General features: G+C 38.9%; 2 protein-coding genes across 4 annotated transcripts in view; both read left to right on the forward strand.

The window, feature by feature from the left end:
- Nucleotides 1-895: 895 nt before the first annotated feature.
- On the forward strand, nucleotides 896-14,186 carry zgc:123258 (uncharacterized protein LOC641502 homolog). 3 transcript variants are annotated; one of them, XM_039795475.1, is made up of 17 exons: nucleotides 896-1,111; nucleotides 2,907-3,017; nucleotides 3,309-3,491; nucleotides 3,682-3,771; nucleotides 3,903-4,036; nucleotides 4,203-4,357; nucleotides 4,446-4,542; nucleotides 4,877-4,978; nucleotides 6,067-6,148; nucleotides 6,372-6,446; nucleotides 6,792-6,848; nucleotides 7,433-7,486; nucleotides 9,579-9,678; nucleotides 10,136-10,216; nucleotides 11,019-11,179; nucleotides 13,050-13,083; nucleotides 13,721-14,186. In XM_039795475.1, exons 1-17 carry the CDS (start codon nucleotides 1,058-1,060, stop codon nucleotides 13,759-13,761), a joined length of 1,611 nt encoding a protein of 536 aa, XP_039651409.1. In that variant the 5' UTR covers nucleotides 896-1,057; the 3' UTR covers nucleotides 13,762-14,186. The 3 variants fall into 3 exon arrangements, with proteins under 3 accessions (XP_039651409.1, XP_039651410.1, XP_039651411.1); XM_039795476.1 differs by lacking the exon at nucleotides 13,050-13,083; XM_039795477.1 differs by lacking the exon at nucleotides 7,433-7,486.
- Nucleotides 14,187-15,432: 1,246 nt separating this feature from the next.
- The window catches only part of trpm7 (transient receptor potential cation channel, subfamily M, member 7), a 46,209-nt gene continuing 42,309 nt past the window's right edge, over nucleotides 15,433-19,332 (forward strand). Inside the window, exon 1 of the mRNA XM_039794343.1 lies at nucleotides 15,433-15,617. Within this exon, the coding sequence (XP_039650277.1) occupies nucleotides 15,615-15,617 (3 nt within the window). The 5' untranslated portion in view covers nucleotides 15,433-15,614. The remainder of the gene's footprint in view (nucleotides 15,618-19,332) is intronic.

A 19,332-nucleotide genomic window follows, 5' to 3' on the forward strand; every position in this document is an offset into this window, starting at 1 on the left:
GAAGATGTAAAAAAAAAATACAATAGAAAAAAGGCCATTACAGTGCAGGAGGAAGGAAAATATAATAAATAAAAATGATAACACACACACACACACACACATATATATATATATATATATATATATATATATATATATATATATATATATATATATATATTGTGTTATGTTTCCCTGTTGTTTTTGTTGAGTAACTATATCATTTTTATTTATTTATATATATATATATAAAATAAAGCAAAAGCAAACAGAAAAACAAACCTAGAATAAGTCAATAAATACAACAACAAAAGTATCCTGTCATAAGGATTAAGATGAACTTTGGCCTAAAAGCTGACAAGTGATTAAGTTAATGTTTTTAGTGACCCATTCAATGAGTTTATTAGCAGTGGAATATATCTATATCTGATAAAAAAAAAATTGATGTCTTGATGTATAAGAATAAGGCAAATCGAAATCATTGTTTTGCCTAGTTGAATGGAAGTCAATATCTGAATGAAAAAATTGAAATCTGGGGAAAAAAATTGGCTGCAATGTATGTATATAAACATGCATGTTTGAAAAAAAAAGTGTAGGCCTACCTTACATTTTCTGAATAAAGGTGGATCTTGTCTGTTATGAAAATCATTCTCAAAAACCTCTTCTGAATTACATAACACTATTAGAACTATGTTACATTGCTATACTTTTACTTTATACTATTTATTTGGTTGTTGACTAATGTTACATTGTATTATCCTAAAATATTGAATGTACTTTTACATTTTCAGTGTACTTGTAATGGATTATTTTTTACATTGCTTCTTCGACTTTTTAATTATTTTAATTCATGAATGCTCAGTGCGTGTTGTTGAGACGCTGTGAGGTGAAACAGAAACCAGTGGGTCAGCGTGTCATGTGTCACAAGCCAATACAGGAAGTACCTGGCAGCTGCTGGCAAGCTAAACAATAGCAATGAAGATACGAGTAACTTAGCGAATAAGAAGTGTCTCCGTGCCATACATAATTCAATTAATGTGGATGTCACTGGACTCAGTAAAAAACGAATGTTACCATAATGGAAAGAGCTGTCAGAATCATCATTTTGTCGGTCATTTTCTTGGCATCGCAGGTAAGTTTATGGACGATAATAACGATAAAACTAAACGGTGTCCGTCGGCAAATGACGGCCCTTATAGCTGGATTTACCGTCGAAAAACTCGCTAGCTGTGACTACTGTTATCTGTCTAAATCATATTCTTAGTATGTAGCTAGTCAACACGTACACTGTGCTAATATGTGTACGAGAAGTACCGTCTTGTCCTGGTATAAAAAGAGACAAATGACTGCTGTCGACGAGCTAACGCTAGCTCTAACGTTTCGGTCAGTTAGCCTCAGATAGTGTGGTTCAAGCTAGAAAACAGCGTTTTTGTGCTGCATTAATGTTACATAATGGGGAATACGTTAATGTAGGTAACACTTTCCTAAACTGACGTTAAATTATACCAAACTCCTTGGTCGTTAAAATCTAATTTAGCTAATTTATACAGAACATAAGTATAACTTGAGGTTTGGCGGAGGGGGATTTCCAGACGTCATCTATCACTTCACTTTCCAAGGAAACTTATAAAGAAGGAAGAGTCATATATTCCAACCCTGTCGCTACTAGAGTTGGCCAAATCTGTTTCTCGTCGAAAAATAGCAATAATGACTGCATACTTAGCTACCTTATTTAAAAAAAGAAAAATTGTCTCCGTTCTAAATGTGGTCTCTTACTAGAATAGCTTCACTCCAGAACTGGAAGAAAATCTGGTTCTTATATTTAAAATGTCTGATTAAAAATAAGGTTAAAGAGGTGTCTCTTAAAATGATTAATCGATGTTATTCCTGCAATGTATTTTTACAAAGATACAAAAAGGACATTATTGTTGACTGCTCCTTTTGTAATCTGGCTCCTGAAGATTTATGTCACCTGTTTTGGTACTGTCCTGCCTAATGTCAGCACGTTTACTTACCAACATATTGAATCAGAATTTTCCCTGTCATATGAAACTGTATGTTTTGGGATCTTGTCTTATGCTTCAATTAAGACATAAATACTACGTCATTAATTTGATACTGTTGACTGAAAAATGCTTCCACAAAATAAAAAGATTTGATGTTGACTAATGTTTTTTTGTAATCTAAATGTTTGCGTTTTGTTTTCCTTGTTATTGGTCTCCAGATAAGATAAAATAAGATAATCCTTAATTTATTCAGGTGTTGCTGCAGCTTAAGACATAAATGAGTATAGATAACTACAGGTACAAAATAAAATAAGAATAAAAAACGAGGTATATCAGTCAGTCTAATCTATATTACATTTCAGTAAGCATGGATTTGTTGATTTGCAAGTGAAGTTGTAGCATTTAAATGACTATATTTCAGTGTAGGGCCGGTCCAAACTATACATTAACATGTAGCCATGGAAATGATGTTTAAAATATAGTCCAGAAGTCTACATTTTTTTTTAAATTGATTACATTTGCCCGGTATCAACCTAGATCAGTGGTACCCAACCTTTGTGGTTGGCTTGAGACCCCTTAAATTATAAGCAAAGTCTATTTGTGACACACCATCATACGTTGTGGCATTCTCTACATGAGTTGTAAGCAGTTCAACCAACAACTGATTTATTTTCTTCTTCACATATGATTTAATTTAAATGATTTTTCAGCATACAAAACACCAAATACATGCCTACTGAGGTGCAGTGTGTGTTAGCTGGATGTCAAGCCAGCTGCCATTAATCTGCTGTCTGTCCACTCCATCTGTATGTTAGTTTGATTCCTCGGTTTTGTCTTACAAGGCTGGGTTGGGTTAAGATCATTTTTTCAACATTTTTAATTTGTGTGGAACTCAAAAGAATAACATTTCTTGCCCAACAGATAAACTGCCAAGAGGCGATCTTGCACATTTCAAATGGAAGTACAGATAGGGAGTACTGCATTGTCCACAATCACTCCTGGACCCCCCTGTCAGAAACCCTTGGTGCTGCCGTAAGTTTTTCAAACATTTTTAGGCACTATTCTATTGTTACTTTCAGTATCTTATTACAACCTGGTTACTGGTGATGGTTTACCACTCTGATTCAGATTAATGTGGTAATCAGAAGTATTTACAGTTAGAAGTAATGATGACATGACCTTAGATCAAATTACTTAGTTGTGTTTACTGTAACACCCATAATTGTGTGACTTCTCCTATGTTTTCTAAAGTAATAATGGGAAAATTATAGGAAACATTCCAATTTCTAATTGTTAAATCACTTATTTTCTTCACTTTTCCAGTCGCAATATCCATTGGTGAATATGACCTCCACTGTGCTTTGTAATGCCTCTGGGGTCAGTCCAGATGTGGTAAAGGGCAAAGCGTTGGTAGTGATGAGGGGGGACTGTGATTTCAGCCAGAAAGCTCTGGTTGCTCAGAGCCTCGGAGCTGCAACTTTGCTCATTGCCAGCAGCAAATCATTGGTAGGGTATTTACATCAATCTGTATATTGTCAGTGGACTAATCATGTTTATTTGTCTATACGTGATCATAATACTAATGTCAGGATGTTTGAATGTAAAATGCTCATGCAGAAGTGATTCAGAAATAAGGAAGCGACATTCTAACCAACTGCATTTATAAAAATCTCTTTTGTACTTCTCGGTTCTTCAGATCACTCCATCAGCCAATGACTCTGAGTATGCAAAGATCCATATTCCTCTGGCTCTCATGAGGTACAGGGACTTACTTGAAGCACAGCAGGTCAGACTCTCTATTTTTTCGGCCTCTACTCAATTTGGTCTTGTTGTTGCCACCCTTTCAATCAATCAATTTGATGAAGAAGGTCAAGCTGGATGTACGGTTTCTCATTAAATGTTTGTGTATGTCCTCAGGTGTTTGGTGAAGGGATGCAGGTGAAGCTTTATGCTCCACCTCACTCAAAGATTGATGCAAGCATTGCGGTCATGCTACTGATTGCCATTGTCACGGTCGCCTTGGGCGGCTACTGGAGCGGGACATGTGAGAGGTGAGACATTGCAGCTTCACAAACAGAGCAGTATCTATACATTTTAATTTATCAAACTAGAGGACATATTTGAAGAACATACTGTATAGTTGAGGCATTGTTAGTACTAGTGCAGTGCCCGTTCAAAACGTGCCTGTTTGATCTAATGTTTTTCTGTTTGTGGCAGAGACCGGTTAAATGGTGTTGGGGCAGGGGGAGGAGGGGGAGAGAGCAAAGCAGACAGCGGAGAGCTTTTCCTGTACTCTCCTCTCAAAGTGGTCTTCTTTGTCGCCCTGATGTGTGGGATGCTGGTACTCATGTACTTCTTCTACAATGTCCTTGGTGAGTGGGGAAAAAAAACAAATTGTGTCCCCTGAAGGACTGATAATCTGAAGTTTTGTTGATATGATCTGTTCCTTTTTTCCCCCAGTTTACGTCATTATTGCCATATTCTGCCTGGCGTCTGCCTCTGCACTGTTCAGCTGTCTAGATGCAGTGATGGAAAAACTTGGTTGTGGCACTGGGAGGTATGAGCATCAATCTTTCAAAAAGTGTTTATATACGCACACATTCCACTAAGACCTAAAATCACTTCACAAAATTGAATAACCTAGAAATAACAATTTTAGCCCAAATGGATGTGTATCAATACTACCTGACGAACAAGTCCGTATAAGTGAACATTTATTTTTCCTTGTTACATTTTTCTAATCTAAACAAGACAGACATTGTGGTCACATTGGGAAGATGTGAAACCGATCAGTGTGTTTTAACAAGTCTGTCTCTGAATCACACTGTGGCAGATGGGCCTCAGCTGCTAAAAGTCTGTTTATTTGATTGTCTGTCTGTGTCTTTTTCTAGCTTCTCTATCCGAAATTGCAACCTCTCAGTGAGGTCTCTCATACTGGCTGCTGCCTGCATTAGCATTGCTGTGGTCTGGGGAGTCTACAGGAATGAAGACAGGTACTGCGAGGGGGCACATGCACTCAAAACACACAACTATAACCCTTCTGTCGGTTTCACACCTACACTAAAGCGTGATTTTTTTTTTTTTTTTGGTTCTACGGAGGCTCCACGCAAAGCTTTCGCCGTAGCCTATGTAAGTGGCCTGAAGTTTATACTTGTGCTTTGGTGTGTGTCGATCTCTTTAATAGAATAGCAGGTGAAGGGTGAAGGTGATTCGCTTGGGAGAGGCATAGTTGGAGAAACAAAGTGTCTCCCCTGTGCTTTCTGACCACGGTTTGAAATCTGAAGCAGGAAAAGTTCCCCTTTCCTTGTCTTCATGTTGTTTATTTTAGAAGGAGAACCAGGAAATGAGTAAGGGGAAATGCAATGCTACCAAGCAACGGCAATGTGTAGTTAAATTTTTCGATAGGTACACGTCAGGCTACGGCGTAGGGTCCGGCGTACGATCCGTGTCTCCATGTACCTACATACAGTATGTAGCCACGGGGTAGATTTAACGCAGAAGCATAAATCACGCTTAAGACATGACTGTGCCACCGCCACAGGACTGTTCTGGTTGTGAAGCAGGATATGCTTATTGGTTAAAATGATCTGATAAACACCCACATTGCAGCAGCACTGCTTTTAACATTGAATCATCCAGTCAGTGTTATTTGTTAAGGTATTGCATCTTTATAGCCATTTCTGAACTCAACGGAAAAGGTGATTATAGGGCTTTCTTCGAATTTTAAGCCTTGCTGTCACAATATCCTAAACATGCCTTGTTTTGTTGCTTTAATGATCCCGTTCAGACAGCTAGTCTGAATTTATAAGTCAAAGACATTAGAAGCCAAAGTCTCTTGGTAAATTATCAAACATATGGCTACAAAATCAATGTTCATTCATTCTTGTTGCTCTAGGCTTTCGTCAAGATTTCTTTTAGCAGAATTGCCTTTAGAAGGGTGTTAATTCTAATAATGTGTAACTTGATGCATTTCCTTTTTGCGTTGTATCCTTAGGTAGAGTGAGACTGCTCTTGTTAAAGGTAAAAACAACACATTTTAAGGTTAAAACACAAGGTAAAAGAGCTTTTTGTGTCCTTGTAGATGGATCTGGATCTTGCAGGACCTCCTTGGCATTGCTTTCTGCCTCAACTTCATGAAGACCATTTCACTGTCCAACTTCAAGGTACTCTAAACAGCCCCTCTTAATTTAAGTATATATATTTATTGGCCTCTGTCGTTAGTATGTCACATTGTTGAAGATGTTGTCATGGCATCACACTACACACAACATTTACCATCATTGTAAATTAATGCAATCCTGATCAAGCAATGTAACGTTAAAATATAGATATTTTTTTCTCAGTTCTGGAATTAATCTGTGAGTCTCTTTTCCCATAATGGCATAGATCTGTGTGATTCTGCTGAGCCTCCTGCTTGTGTATGACGTCTTCTTCGTTTTCATCACTCCTTTCTTTACCAAGGTATGAGTCCATTTTATTTTAATTTTTTTTTATCTTCTCAGGGCTTTTTACATACTTAACTGCTACTGATATCACATTTTTTTCTGCCATTCCTCAGTATTTCCTGCTTTTATACTCAAACATTTGTCGCTCCAAAGTGTATTAGCATCCAGTTAACATATTTCACTAAAGCACAAAAGTTTACTTTAAGTGAAGAGATGCTTTGCAAAGGGAACCGTACACACAACTACATACGGACACCTAATATCATTGATTAGAAGATGTTTTTGCAGCTCTGGTGTTTCAGTGTGATGTATGGAGGGGAGCACGATATCAATTCTTGGCATTCTCTTTCTCTGTCAACAGAATGGAGTTAGCATCATGGTGCAGGTTGCCCTGGGCCCCGATGCATCAGGAGAGAAGGTAATTCTCCCTCCATTGCTTCGTACCTTGAAGGGGAACTCCACTAAAACAATTCTAGACATTTTCTAAATATTTGCTATAAAATTAAATTCCACATTCATTCTTCATTCATGCATGAAAAAAAATATATTTTTATACAGCAGTTGCAATATCTGCAATTATGAAAAAAATATATGAATGCTTTATGTTTAAGTAACATCACAGATAAAACATTTTCTGTAAACCAACCCAGGCACTTTATTATGTCCTAGGATTGTTTTTAAGTGCTTATGGCCCAAACTAGTTTACTTTATTGGCAGACTGAAGAATACAAACTTTGTTCTATAAATAAATAAGTCTGTGGAGTAAAATTGTGTTCCAGAAGAGCAGTGTGCAGGAGTTTGTGATCATAGGAGTGCAGGAGTTTTAGTTCACCTAAGTCCTGGACAACAAGCTGAAAGCTAAGCCTGGTGGAATTCCCCTTCAACTTTGTACTGGCTTTATTAACATCCTGGCTGATCTGCACTGCTTGTTGTTGATGCCCTAAAGGGCAAGATGGACTGATTGACTAACTGTGCGTTGGGGTTGGGTGGGCTCTGTCGTAGACGCAAGGTAACATGGTGGAAGTCCCCGCTGAACCCCAGGCTCCCTCTGAGAAAGTAAGGCTTGACTTGTTAACCACCCAATCCTTTTCCTAAAGCTACATCCTGAGGTGGGTGGGAGGGGATTGTGGTTGTAGATGTTTGATCTCAGATAGATTCGCATGAGCAGAGTCCCACTTTTATAGAGCCTATGTGATACAAATATGATGAGGAAAGTTTTGTATTGGGCCTTTCTTATGTTTTTATATGTTCTATGTAGACACACATGGATGGTCCAGATGCATCCAAACTAATAGTTACAGTAGGAGATAATACAAAAAAGCAAGTAATAAAAAAAAAGGTGATTAAAATGCATTCTTTGAATTAATATATATGTGAAATAATATATATAATAATAGGTATTTGCAGAATTTACACATACTGTTACCTAACCTTTTTACAAAAGTGAAAAGTGAACCAGCACACATGTAGACTCTCACATGACTGTCAGGTGGTATGTGCTGATAAGTCACCGGAGTCTGTATTTTAAACACAGCAGTTCTACTTAAGCTGAATCAGTTTATGGGCAGTGTTTCATGTTAATGGATTTAGCCTTGAGGGGCAGGGCTCCAGACTAACCTTTTTTTACTACACTTATTTATTTATTACACTGTAGCCCCTAACTGAAAATGTGAGGGGCACAGGCAGAAAATTTAGGGGCATACACCTGCAATGCAATTTCCCCATATTTCCCCTTTTTAACTGTATTACTGATAAATGCTTTGGAACTACAGTTTTCTGTTTTATTTTAGTTCACAGTCACATTTTAGTTGAATGGTGCTTAACAAATGCACATTAAGAAATGTAAACAAAGTATTATTACTGTAATTACAGTGCAAAAAAACAATACAAAAAAAACTTAATGTAAACATGAGGTAAGTGGTCACTTCACTGTCATTACAGCATCAGAACAAGTAAACAACTTGTGCCTCTCCTTACTCTCCCGCCAGCCGCCTGCACATGATCTCTGGTATACCGTTTTTCAACATGAAATAAATAAATAAAAATAATGTGGTCAAATTTGCAAGTTGCACATGTGCGAGTAGTTGTAAAAAAATACTCGCACTGTCTCATAAAAGGTCGCAAATGCAACTGTTTGGCCGCAGTCTGGAGCACTGAGGGGGTTCCATTTTTTTGTCTGTATTTATATTCCATTTGAGTGAAACATTGTTTTAGCATGAATACCACGTGTTTATAAGTGTCATTAAGTGAATGTAAGTGTTTTTACTCCTGGTTAGAGGTACCCAGAGGTTTTAGTTAAGGAATGTTAAGTCATTGCTGGATAGCTAAAGCTGGGTTTCTCCCAGGATTCCTCCTGCTGCGGAGCTCATGTTTTTGGATTTTTGGTTTTCTCTGGGAGATTTTACTCTAAAAGCAAACACCTGTGTACTCACAGCAAAATCGTGTTCAGTGTGTAAAAGTCTGCATACTATGTATGTGAGCAATTGTGGAAACAGCGGTTTGTCATTGTGTTCGATCTAACTTGAAACAAAAAAGGCTAACACTTGGCCTACTGTAGTGAAAAATAATCGATCAGCTGAATAAAATCAAAAAAGTCAGTCTCATTCAAAGTAAACTGTGGTTTGAACATCCACACCTTGATGAGGTGGTCTCGGTACGCTTTTAATCGATCTCTGGAGCGGTTTGTTTGGGGTGAGAACGTGATCCGACCTCGAACCAGACATACTACTGTATGGGTGATGAAGTGTAAGCTAAATGACTCCTCTAGTCAGATCTGCTTTGCAGTCTGTGGTGTGGCAGAACATGTAAAGTGTAGCAACTTGCAATGTTTCTCTCACAGAAATAGACTGCAGCCAAGCTCTGCAGGTGTGAAAAGAAACTGAACCAAGGTGAAATCGCTCCAAGTTTACAAACTCATCAACTGATTTGGACCAAAGCAAATGAACTATAGGTTTGAAAATGCCCTTAGAAAAAACACTGCGAGAGATTCTAAAGCAATATAGAAAAATGAATTAGAAATTAATATAAAGTAAAGAGTCAGATTGAGTCAGTATAACACAACATACAGCTCACTGTATTTGGTTGCATACAACACAATAATTCTGTTGTCACACTGTCAATTTAAAAATATACCATTTTGTCTTCATAGCTGCCAGTGGTGATGCGTGTCCCACGGTTCTCAGCCTGGGCTCAGAACTTGTGCGGGATGCAGTTCTCCATTCTGGGTTATGGAGATATCATTGTTCCAGGTGAGGTTACAGTGTCACCGTCAGTGTTTAAACTGTCCCTGGTATACAACAGTGGCTGCTGGTTGCCAGTCAGTTTAACAACAGTGTTTAAACCCATTAAGCCCATAGAGGACAAAGAAGGAAAACTTGATACATAATGTGTACAGTTTAGTACAAACAAAGCTTATTAATTTAATTATTAAAACATACTCATCTGTTCTTCTGATTGTGGAGTTAATAGTCAGAATTGAATGTGATTACATTGAAGACAAACCACAAGGACAAAAGGGTAATAGTCTATCCAATAAAAGTAGAAATGCAAAAAAGAAAAGTAATTTGGTGTCATACGCATATAGAGAAGAATTTAGTAGTAGTAGTAGTAGTAGTAGTAGTAGTAGTAGTAGTAGTAGTAGTAGTAGTAGTAGTAGTAGTAGTAGTAGTATGTATCACTCAACCTCTGCATCCTCTGGTCCAACAGGTCTCCTGGTGGCCTACTGCAGCAGATTTGATGTTTGGATCAACAGCAGCAAGAAGATCTACTTCGTCAGCTGCTGCATAGGTACATCACAGTTTAACTATAATTTTGTTTATATGTTAATTGATATATTGTTTGGGATTTGGGGTGTTATTTTGTGTCTCTGGTGCTTCCACACGCATACAAACTTGGAAAAAAAAAATCCATGCTGTTTTGAGTGAGATACAGGTTTCTGAATGTCTTCTACCTTCAGTCTCCGGGTGAGCTGTTCAAAATCTGCACAGCTTTCTACGTCAGTAGCCGAGATGAGGTGGCTAACCGTAGCATGCTAGCTCGTTCTCAATGGCAAAACACTGCTACAACACACACTAGGTCACCATAATCTACAAAATAACTACTTACATGTCACTGTTCTGCAGGTATTCCACGCAAAGTTGGAAGTGTGCCCTCGTTTAGAAGAAGTCTCCCGGCTAATCCTGCCTTGTACTGACTGAAGTTGTAGAAACAAAGCTAGCTGATGTGATCCTTGACTAGCTACTGCACATGTGCGCCTTTCGACAAAGATGGGATAGAAGTGCGATGCCTCACTCTGTAGCTAAATTAAATCATGTATACCTATTCTGGTACAACCTCAAAATACAATTATGAACCTGAAATGAGCATAATATGGGCACTTTAATGCTTCTTCTTAGTGAAATGCTGACATTGTTTTTGCTGACCACTAGGTGTCTCTGTTGTCTTTTTCCCGTATTGTGAAGTTTACTGATAGATGTTCGCTGGATTCAAAATCTTATTGTGTGTGTGTGTGAGTGTGAGATGCAAGTTTCAGATTGACCTTGTCTCTCTCCTTATGTGTTTGTTTTTGTCCATCTCTCATTCCTTGTAGCCTATCTGCTGGGAATGATAGTAACATTTGCTGTGATGCTGCTGTCAGGGATGGGCCAGCCAGCCCTACTCTACCTGGTGCCCTTCACCCTGATTACCTCTGCCATGGTGGCCGGGTGCAGGGGAGAGATGAGACAGTTCTGGGCTGGAACCACCTATGAGGTGAGAGGACCAGAGAGTTCAAAGTGTTTTTATATAGTTCTGTCACAGTAGTGGTACTTCCAGCATTCAAACAGGTTTCAGTGTATTTCTGAAGAACTTCAGTCCTCTTTTATCTGTGTCATAAGTTTTTCACCACCAGTTCATGAAACCAAAGTCAACCTAGTACTATTGACTTGGCTTATTGCCACGACGTATGCTCACTGCTAGTCACTAGAGGGATGTTGTAAATATTTACTAACATGAACAAGGCTTATATGCTTTAGTGCTGAGCAGCCTGTGCATAGCATAATATGAAAGGCATCTTACGTGTTCAGCAACTTCCAGGTCAGCCCTGAGTAGGGTTGGGCATTGAGAACCGATTCCTAATCGGAATCGTTTCAAAAATTACAATTCCATCGGAATCGTTTCTTTATTGGAATCGTTTGGAATCGTTTGGAGGATTTGGTTTCAAATCCGATCATAGGTTCCAAATTTAATATGCGCAAGTTTTGGTTTCCGTAGCAGCCAGGCGCTTGTTGTGTTGCAGCCGTGCAGCACAGTAAGCGGAGCTCTAGTGTGGCTTTATTTTGCATTGTAAAAGCTGTAAAACTGCAACCCACCTATGAATCAAAATAAAACTTTCCTCTTATTTGTGAAATAAGCATCTAACCCGTTTCAACTCCCACTCAAAGAATCGGAATCGAGAATCGATAAGAACCGGAATCGAAAAGAAGAATCGGAATCGGAATTGGAATCAGAATCGTTAAAATCCAAACGATGCCCATCCCTAGCCCTGAGGGTTTGCTGCTGAATTATTGCAGAGCAACTTTTTTAACAAAACCGTAAAAACCTTCATTCTTACAACTGCATCATTTCCTGTTTGCCAAGCAACTCTCTTGTAATGCAAGTAAACTAAGAGGAAGCCAGTCGCACCAGACCACCTGAGGCTCTTGCAAGAGAAAGTTAGTATGCTTATTGAATGGCAGCCTTAAGGGAAAGGATTCCAGGCAGATACCCCTGTTCCTTTACTGTTTCTTGTCCAGATGGGTAAAATTATGTGAACTCAGTTGTGAGTGTTTATATCTCTAACTGTTTACATTTTAGATTGTTATCTTTTTTTTTTATTCTTGCATGCATAGCATACATCAGATATTTTAAACATTTTGAGTCATCATGAGAAAAGGTGGTATAGAATCTGCACACTTGTGTTTCAAACCCCTTTTCTCTGCAGTCTTCTTTAACTTCAGAAATCACTGTGAGTCACCCACTTATAGTTTATTGATCAAGTCTATTCCATGATATTGTGCTGTCTTTGAAGAACTGAATTTACAGCAATGGAAAGACATCTGTTATTTACATGCTCCTTAGCCTGGCATGTGTTGTGACAGTGTGTTACACCCAGTCATTACTATTTTGACATCTCCCCCAGAATGCCCTGCAGTGGCATTATATGAGAAATGTAGGCATTCTCTCCAAAACAGAAACTGCAAAACCTCTTATATTTTAATGATTTTTTTAAATGACAAAACAGTAAATATTAAGCAGTGTTGGAAATGTGTTTTAACACAAATGTAAATCAAAGAAAAACATAGTTTAAACAGCAAACCACGGTTTACATCCACAACTGGCATGAACTGAATGAAAGGCTGGCTGCAAGGAATGCAATTGACCTAAAATCTGTTGTATGTTTTTTAGTTGATATGCATATATGCAAAAACGCCTTGATGCCTTACATTCTCACCCTGAGGTCCTAAATGAATTGAGAAAGTCTGAGAGAAGGTTGCATGGATGTGTATAGAAGTGTGAATAATATTCTTGTCTTTGTATGTGAGAGACATAAAAAAACGAGCAGGAAAGAGATACAATTCTGACCTGGCTTCATCTTCACCAGGTCTTGGACTCATCCAGGGAACCTTTGCTGCCAGGTGTGCTTCCCTCAAACCCAGACCTCTCCCCCGCATCTCTCCTGCCATTTTATAGTGTTGCTTACTGCAGTGCCTTGTCTTTTCTCACTAGCTTCTTTTGGTCCCTTTTTTCTTTTGACATTTTAACCCCTGATTTCCAGGGTCAGTGTGATATTCAAAGACACAACATATGTTATGCCTTTTAAAATACAAAGAACTTGCATTAACTGACCACTAGGTGTCTCTAGTTGATTGAAAATAATCTGATATGTCTGAAGAGCTTCTCAAAGCCACACTCCATGGCCCTGGAATACCATTCACTTCAACTCTTTATTTCTGCAGTTTGTTTTATCATTCTCTTTCTCCACTCATCCTTTTTTTTTCTTCCAGCCAACGGGAATTAATACTTGCATTACTCCATCCTTCATGCAGTTACCAACATGTCCATGTTGACCTCTGCATGTCGTTGCTTGCAGTTATTGGGATTGGGATGTGTTATCTGTGGTTTGGTATATGTAGAACGTACCGCTCATTTGCTGTAGTATTTGCAGTACGCATTACAAATTAATATCACATCTCTTGGTCTATCATGTTTATTTTGGTGAACTATCACATTAAATTGAAAAATGATTAACTTGTCCTTCCCTCTTTTCTTTAGAAGGAAGAACTGACTGCTCCGTAGGAGGAGAAAGATGCTGACTTACAGTAATGAGAATGGACCCTACTGCTGGATGATGCTTCTTTTTTTTACATTTTAATATTACATTTGCAAAGCAAGGGAACATGTTATTGATCAACAGATTCTCAAACAGTATGGGTTCATTTGACTGCTGTGAATGATTAGAAGGCTAATAAATACTATGTAGGCTTGTTTAGTGCCTGAAAGGTCTTTAAGGCTCACGTTCAGAAACGTAACGACTTTGCCTCGGTGATGATTGCATACAACAAAATGAGAAAGCACTTTATAATATTCAGCTTGACAGTTTCATCAGGGTGGGTTGGGTTTTAAATTACTTGTAGCCACAATATGACGTTTTTGATAACTGTTTTGGGGGATTATGTGTAACCTGTTTGTACGATGGGATTTATTTCATTGCCTTATATTAAAAGGAACTTAAATTTAATGTTCTTGTACATGTATTCTGTTCCTTGTTGAAACTTCCACACAGATACTTCAGGGAACAAAACATTCCTGTAGATAAAGGGCACATCTCTATGCAAGCAGTGACTTGTTCTTTTTTTTTTTTTTTTTTTTGGGGGATCCATTGAGCTGTTAAGTGTATGAACTGAGAGAGTAGACATTATTAGTATTATTTTTTTAAATGACTTATGGGGGTTGTATGCTCTGTGGGGTAATCAGGGGCCAGACAGTGCCAAGCATTAATCAATAATCGATTTAAACTAATTCTGCAACAAAGGAGGTTGCCAGTGAAGAGCAAAAACAGCTGGTACAATGCCATCTCTAAAAGAGTTCAGAATTAAATGAAGGGTGTCAGATCAGTATTCGTGTCTTATAGACTTGGGCAAGATTAAAATTCTGAATAGTATTTGATTTTTTTTTTTTTGTTTAACTTTAGAATAAGCATGGGGAAAGAGACTAAACTGACAGCTCTGAAATATTCTGTATGGATTTTCCTTCCTCCCAAACACTAACTACTATCTCCTTGTGACATGACTCATTTGTGACTGTTGATATCAGTCTATAAAATTAAGAAAACTCCTATTGGGTACAACTTTCTAATAAGGCTCCCTTAGCGTGGCTTTATTAAGGTTCATAAACTATATTTACTAAAACAAAGCGCACATGTGGCCGCAGGCTCCCATAGATATATATATGCATAGATACCGCATCCGGCTTGTGAGATGCGTCTCTGCCCCTGCCATTTTGGGACGGAGATCCGTTCTGACCCAATGACTGTACATAGACATATGTCTATGATTACTGGATTTATTCTTTTTTACAGTCTATGTTCGGAGCATAAAGACTAATTGAAAAGGCCAGGCGTTCGTGCGACTTTTGTACTGCTTTTGGATGTTTATGCGAAATAAAAGCAGGGGGGGGGGTGTATAAATATATATATACATATATATATACATATATATATGTATATATATATATAAATCCCCATTTAAATTATTTTAAAGCTTAAAGTCGCGTAATTATCTACACAAGATAAAGTATTTTGGTATGAAAACCAACCGCGTAGGTAATTAAGAGGACGATTAGGAGGCCCGACTCCGTCCCAATATGGCGGCCGCGTCGACGTATCGCTCCGATGAACAGCAGCGGCCAATGCGGTATCTGCATATATATTTCTATGACAGGCTCCGCCTCAGCCATGTGACAGTGTGCTGGCTGAGTCAGCCGGCTCGTCATGCAGCGTCAGTCTGGAGTCGCACAATTATGAAAAAGCAACCTTCCGTTGGAGCTGCAGCCGAAGCGGATCTCTCCAACCTCCACCGGGCTTTCCTTCCAAGGCTAACCGAGAGCACCGCCGATAGATGGATAAAAGCCACGCCACAGCTCTTCCTGAGTCTCAACGGTGAAGAGAATGGTATGTGATACTATCTGAGTAGTCAACTGCCTTCCTCTGGGCTTGATAGTGTTGTCAAATTGGCGCGGAGGATCGTTGTGACTGATCGGGGGTTTTGAGTGGCAGGTCCCCCGATGCATGCTGCCTCTTGCCTGTCAGGCACCCAACCCAGATCCCGTTGGCATTTGCTGCGTTTGCTGACTGGTGTCAGGCTGTAACACTGCGACTTGCACGTAATAAGTAAAGTACACGGTGACACATTGTCTAGCAAGAAAAAAATATATATATCAAATCGCACACGGGCGTAACGTTAGCAGGCTAGCTCACTAGCGCTAACGTTAAATGCTTAACCTAAGCTAACTAACGTTAGCTAACGTAACGTAGCTGCGGTAGCTGGCTGATGTTAGCAGCGGTTTCTTTACCATGAGACAACAGAGACAGAGCCTCTCTTCACCAGATAAAAGAGTGCACTTCAGAGCAGCTGACACATTTCTGCCAGCTCTCTCAGATGTCGGACAAGAAGCCACGCAGTCATTGCCAGTTAACAAGTCAATGCCACCTTGAGTGGCTGCCAAGTCCATTTAAACTGGATGCTTTTGTCTGGTTGTTTGTAATACCTCTGTACGCCCACTCATGACTGTTTGCTATCTAGTAAGAGTTAAATGTTTTAATAATACATTTATATAACACCTTTTACAGAACAAAGTCACAAAGTGCTGCACACGAGTATCATTGTTAAAAATAGGACCAAACAAAGTTAAAAGAATACAATAAAAACAGTAAAATAAAACTTAAAAACAAGCAAAATTCTTCTAGATGAATCTTCAGGCTTTTAGGCCTGCTAGAAACATTGCTGAGCACTTGTCTCAACATTAGTGTTTGTTAGTTGTATCTTTTCCTCTTCTCCACGGATTTCCTGTCTAGTCCTCTTTGGTTGTGTAAGACCAAGGAGCTGGGGTGAATGGAAAAAGATGATGACGTGAAGCCAAACGTGCAAGTCAGTATTGACCACACAGTGTTGTTATTACACAGTGTGTGAGAGCTGTGTGTCGTAATCTACCCAGTATTTGATGGTAGTTTAGATTAGGAGAGAATGATGTGGGTAAAAATCCTCTTTATATATATATATATATATATATATATATATATATATATATATATATATATATATATATATTTATTTATTTATTTATTTATTTATTTATTTGATGATTTATTTATTTATTTGATGATTTATTTATCTTGTTGGTGTGAGAGATACCACGGTCTGAATAGTGTGTCTGTAAAGGTAGACACATTTTTATCATCATATCTCCTAACCTTATTTTAGATGTGCTTAATGGCACTTTAGTGGGCACTTTTATGCAGCTATCAAAAGACATTCTCACAGTGTTTTAAAAAGTTAAAAGAATTAATAATGTGGATCTTATGGCCACACCGTTGCATACATTTTTTTGTTCAATTGAACAGTCAGATATATTCAGCAGATGGTGTCATTTAACTGTGTTGTGCCCTGTAAGGTGGAGAAAATATCATTGCAAATAATATCTAATCTCGCAATACGGTATTTTGGTTGATATATCCTTTGTTCGCTGAAACACCAGAGCAGCTGGTGCCTGTCTTTTGTCTCAGTGCAAAACTGTCTAATTTCCCACAGTGCTGGCCTGAGCTGGTCACATGCCCCAGCTTACATGAGCGACACTCCTGTGCTGCTGCTCTGGGAAGTCTGATAGCATTCTAATGAACTAATGCTTATGAATTAATGCTGGTCTGGTTTCCTCAAAGAAGTCAGCATGATTTGATCTGTTTCACGAACTGGTAATAGAGCTTTATTATTGCAAGTGACATTCTCTTATGTAATAGTGGATGGTTGAACTGGTCATCAACTCAGGTTTTAGTGCTCTGTGACCTGGTAGAAAAGGGTCTTCTTCTCGCATCACTGTGTTGTACTCCAGAATAGATTTTTAGCACGACTTCGGTGTGCTCTGTTATCTCACGCTCTAATCCTTTTGCACCACACACACATGCTCATTTTAAGGTGATTGATCAAGTTTTTCCAGTGGCATTGGACTGGGTTTAAAAAAGAACGTCACCACAATGTCTCACAGTCTCAGTTGATGTTTGTCTGTTGATGTTATGAATGAAGTGCTCCCCTGTAGATATTATCCAGCAGCCCCCACTGCTTCCCCTCACCCTGCAGAGCTGCATCTTCTGGTCAGGCAGCTGACTTGCATGTGCTTTACCCAAAGAGAACTGGAGAGAATACCAACTAAGTATATCTTATATTGTATGTGCAAAGAGAGGTATGCCATTTTAAATACTGTTATTGCAGGCCCTCTCTTTGTTATTTAAGCAGAGAGGTTTATAAGCAGTGATTCGACACTGTCCCTGCCGCTATCGCCTACCTGAGATTAGTTTACCTGGGTTTTCATAGGCTTACATGACCATGAGCACCAGATGTTGAGAAGAATAGCCACCACATGCCTTACATTACTAGGTTATACAGCTGTTTGGAAGTAGGACTCAGTGTGACATGTCAGCATGGTATCAGCTTGTGCTGCATAGTCTTGCAAAGGTATACCCAGGGGGCACAATAATGAGAGCTGGAGAGCCGTCACACTTTGGTCTCATGACTATATGAGCTGACTTTCCTTCTTTACTTTCTTCCAGGAATCTTATCTGGAGGTTATAATGACCTGCTTAACTCCATTTAACAGTCGTTTATAGGCCTAGATCTTATAACAACGAAGATGTGGCAAGGATTGCAACTTGATAAGGCATGTCTGTGTTAAAATGTCCCACAGTGTGTGATATATTCTCTTTTAATGGAGGCAGTATAAAGACCTATTTTGATTCTGATTTGGCTCTATCAAAAATATGTACTTGTAGAAGTTGTTCTTGCTAGAGCTGTAAATTTAAGGCATAGATAAGAGCCAGGTCACCAAAATCAGGATTAGCGATCTGAATTGGACTTGCCTGTTGTGAGATGTATTGTAAAGTTTTCACACTTTTTGGAAATTATGAATCATTTTGGTTAGATTTGATTGTCCTGACATTGTGTCCTTAGAGCATAAGGCACATTAGCCTGGTCCTATCAGGCTCTCTCGTACATTTCATTTGTACAGAGAGTCTGGCCGCTCTCCATTGACAAGTGTTAACTTCCTTGAAGGCGGGTACTCTGTTGAAGTTTATAACTATTGGATCTGCCCAGAGCCACTCTGGATCTGCCATAACCAACGTTTGGTCATGACGTATGTCGTGCGCATGTGCGCTAGCGTTAGCCTCAGCGAACTCCTTCACCACTTACGGAGATAGCTGGAAAATTAAACTTTTCCCGAACCCCGTGGGGAGGAGGGCCACAACATCATGGCCACCAACACAACTCAGCAAATATTGTTCTTGCTCGGGCTTTAACTTCTGGATGTTCGGTGGCGTTGCCACAACTGACCGAATCTTTCTAGTGCACGGCCTCAACGTCATCGTTCTCAGCCACTCCCTCTGTTCGCTGATTGGACCGCCAAATATTTGGCCGGAGAAAACCCAAGAATATACCGCAAACCCAGATGTACTGAAGGAAAATGAAAATTGAGCGGAAGTACGTAGGAGGGCGGAGCCAGGCTAAAGGCACATGGGACCCCCTTAAAAACCTAAAGAATTTGTAGCACAGCCTTTTTTGTCATAATAAAGGTTCCATTAAAACACGACCTCGGCCATTGACAAAACACTAATGATTCAG

This window comes from Perca fluviatilis, chromosome 3 (genome assembly GCF_010015445.1).
Source record: "Perca fluviatilis chromosome 3, GENO_Pfluv_1.0, whole genome shotgun sequence".
Taxonomy (NCBI): Eukaryota; Metazoa; Chordata; class Actinopteri; order Perciformes; family Percidae; genus Perca; species Perca fluviatilis.

Bases quoted from the DNA above. Each gene is read 5' to 3' on its own strand.
- zgc:123258 (XM_039795475.1), top strand. From the start codon at position 1,058: ATGGAAAGAGCTGTCAGAATCATCATTTTGTCGGTCATTTTCTTGGCA. The intron at 6,447-6,791 runs GTATGAGTCCAT...CTCTGTCAACAG, and splicing joins TCACTCCTTTCTTTACCAAG to AATGGAGTTAGCATCATGGT. The intron at 7,487-9,578 runs GTAAGGCTTGAC...TTGTCTTCATAG, and splicing joins CCCAGGCTCCCTCTGAGAAA to CTGCCAGTGGTGATGCGTGT.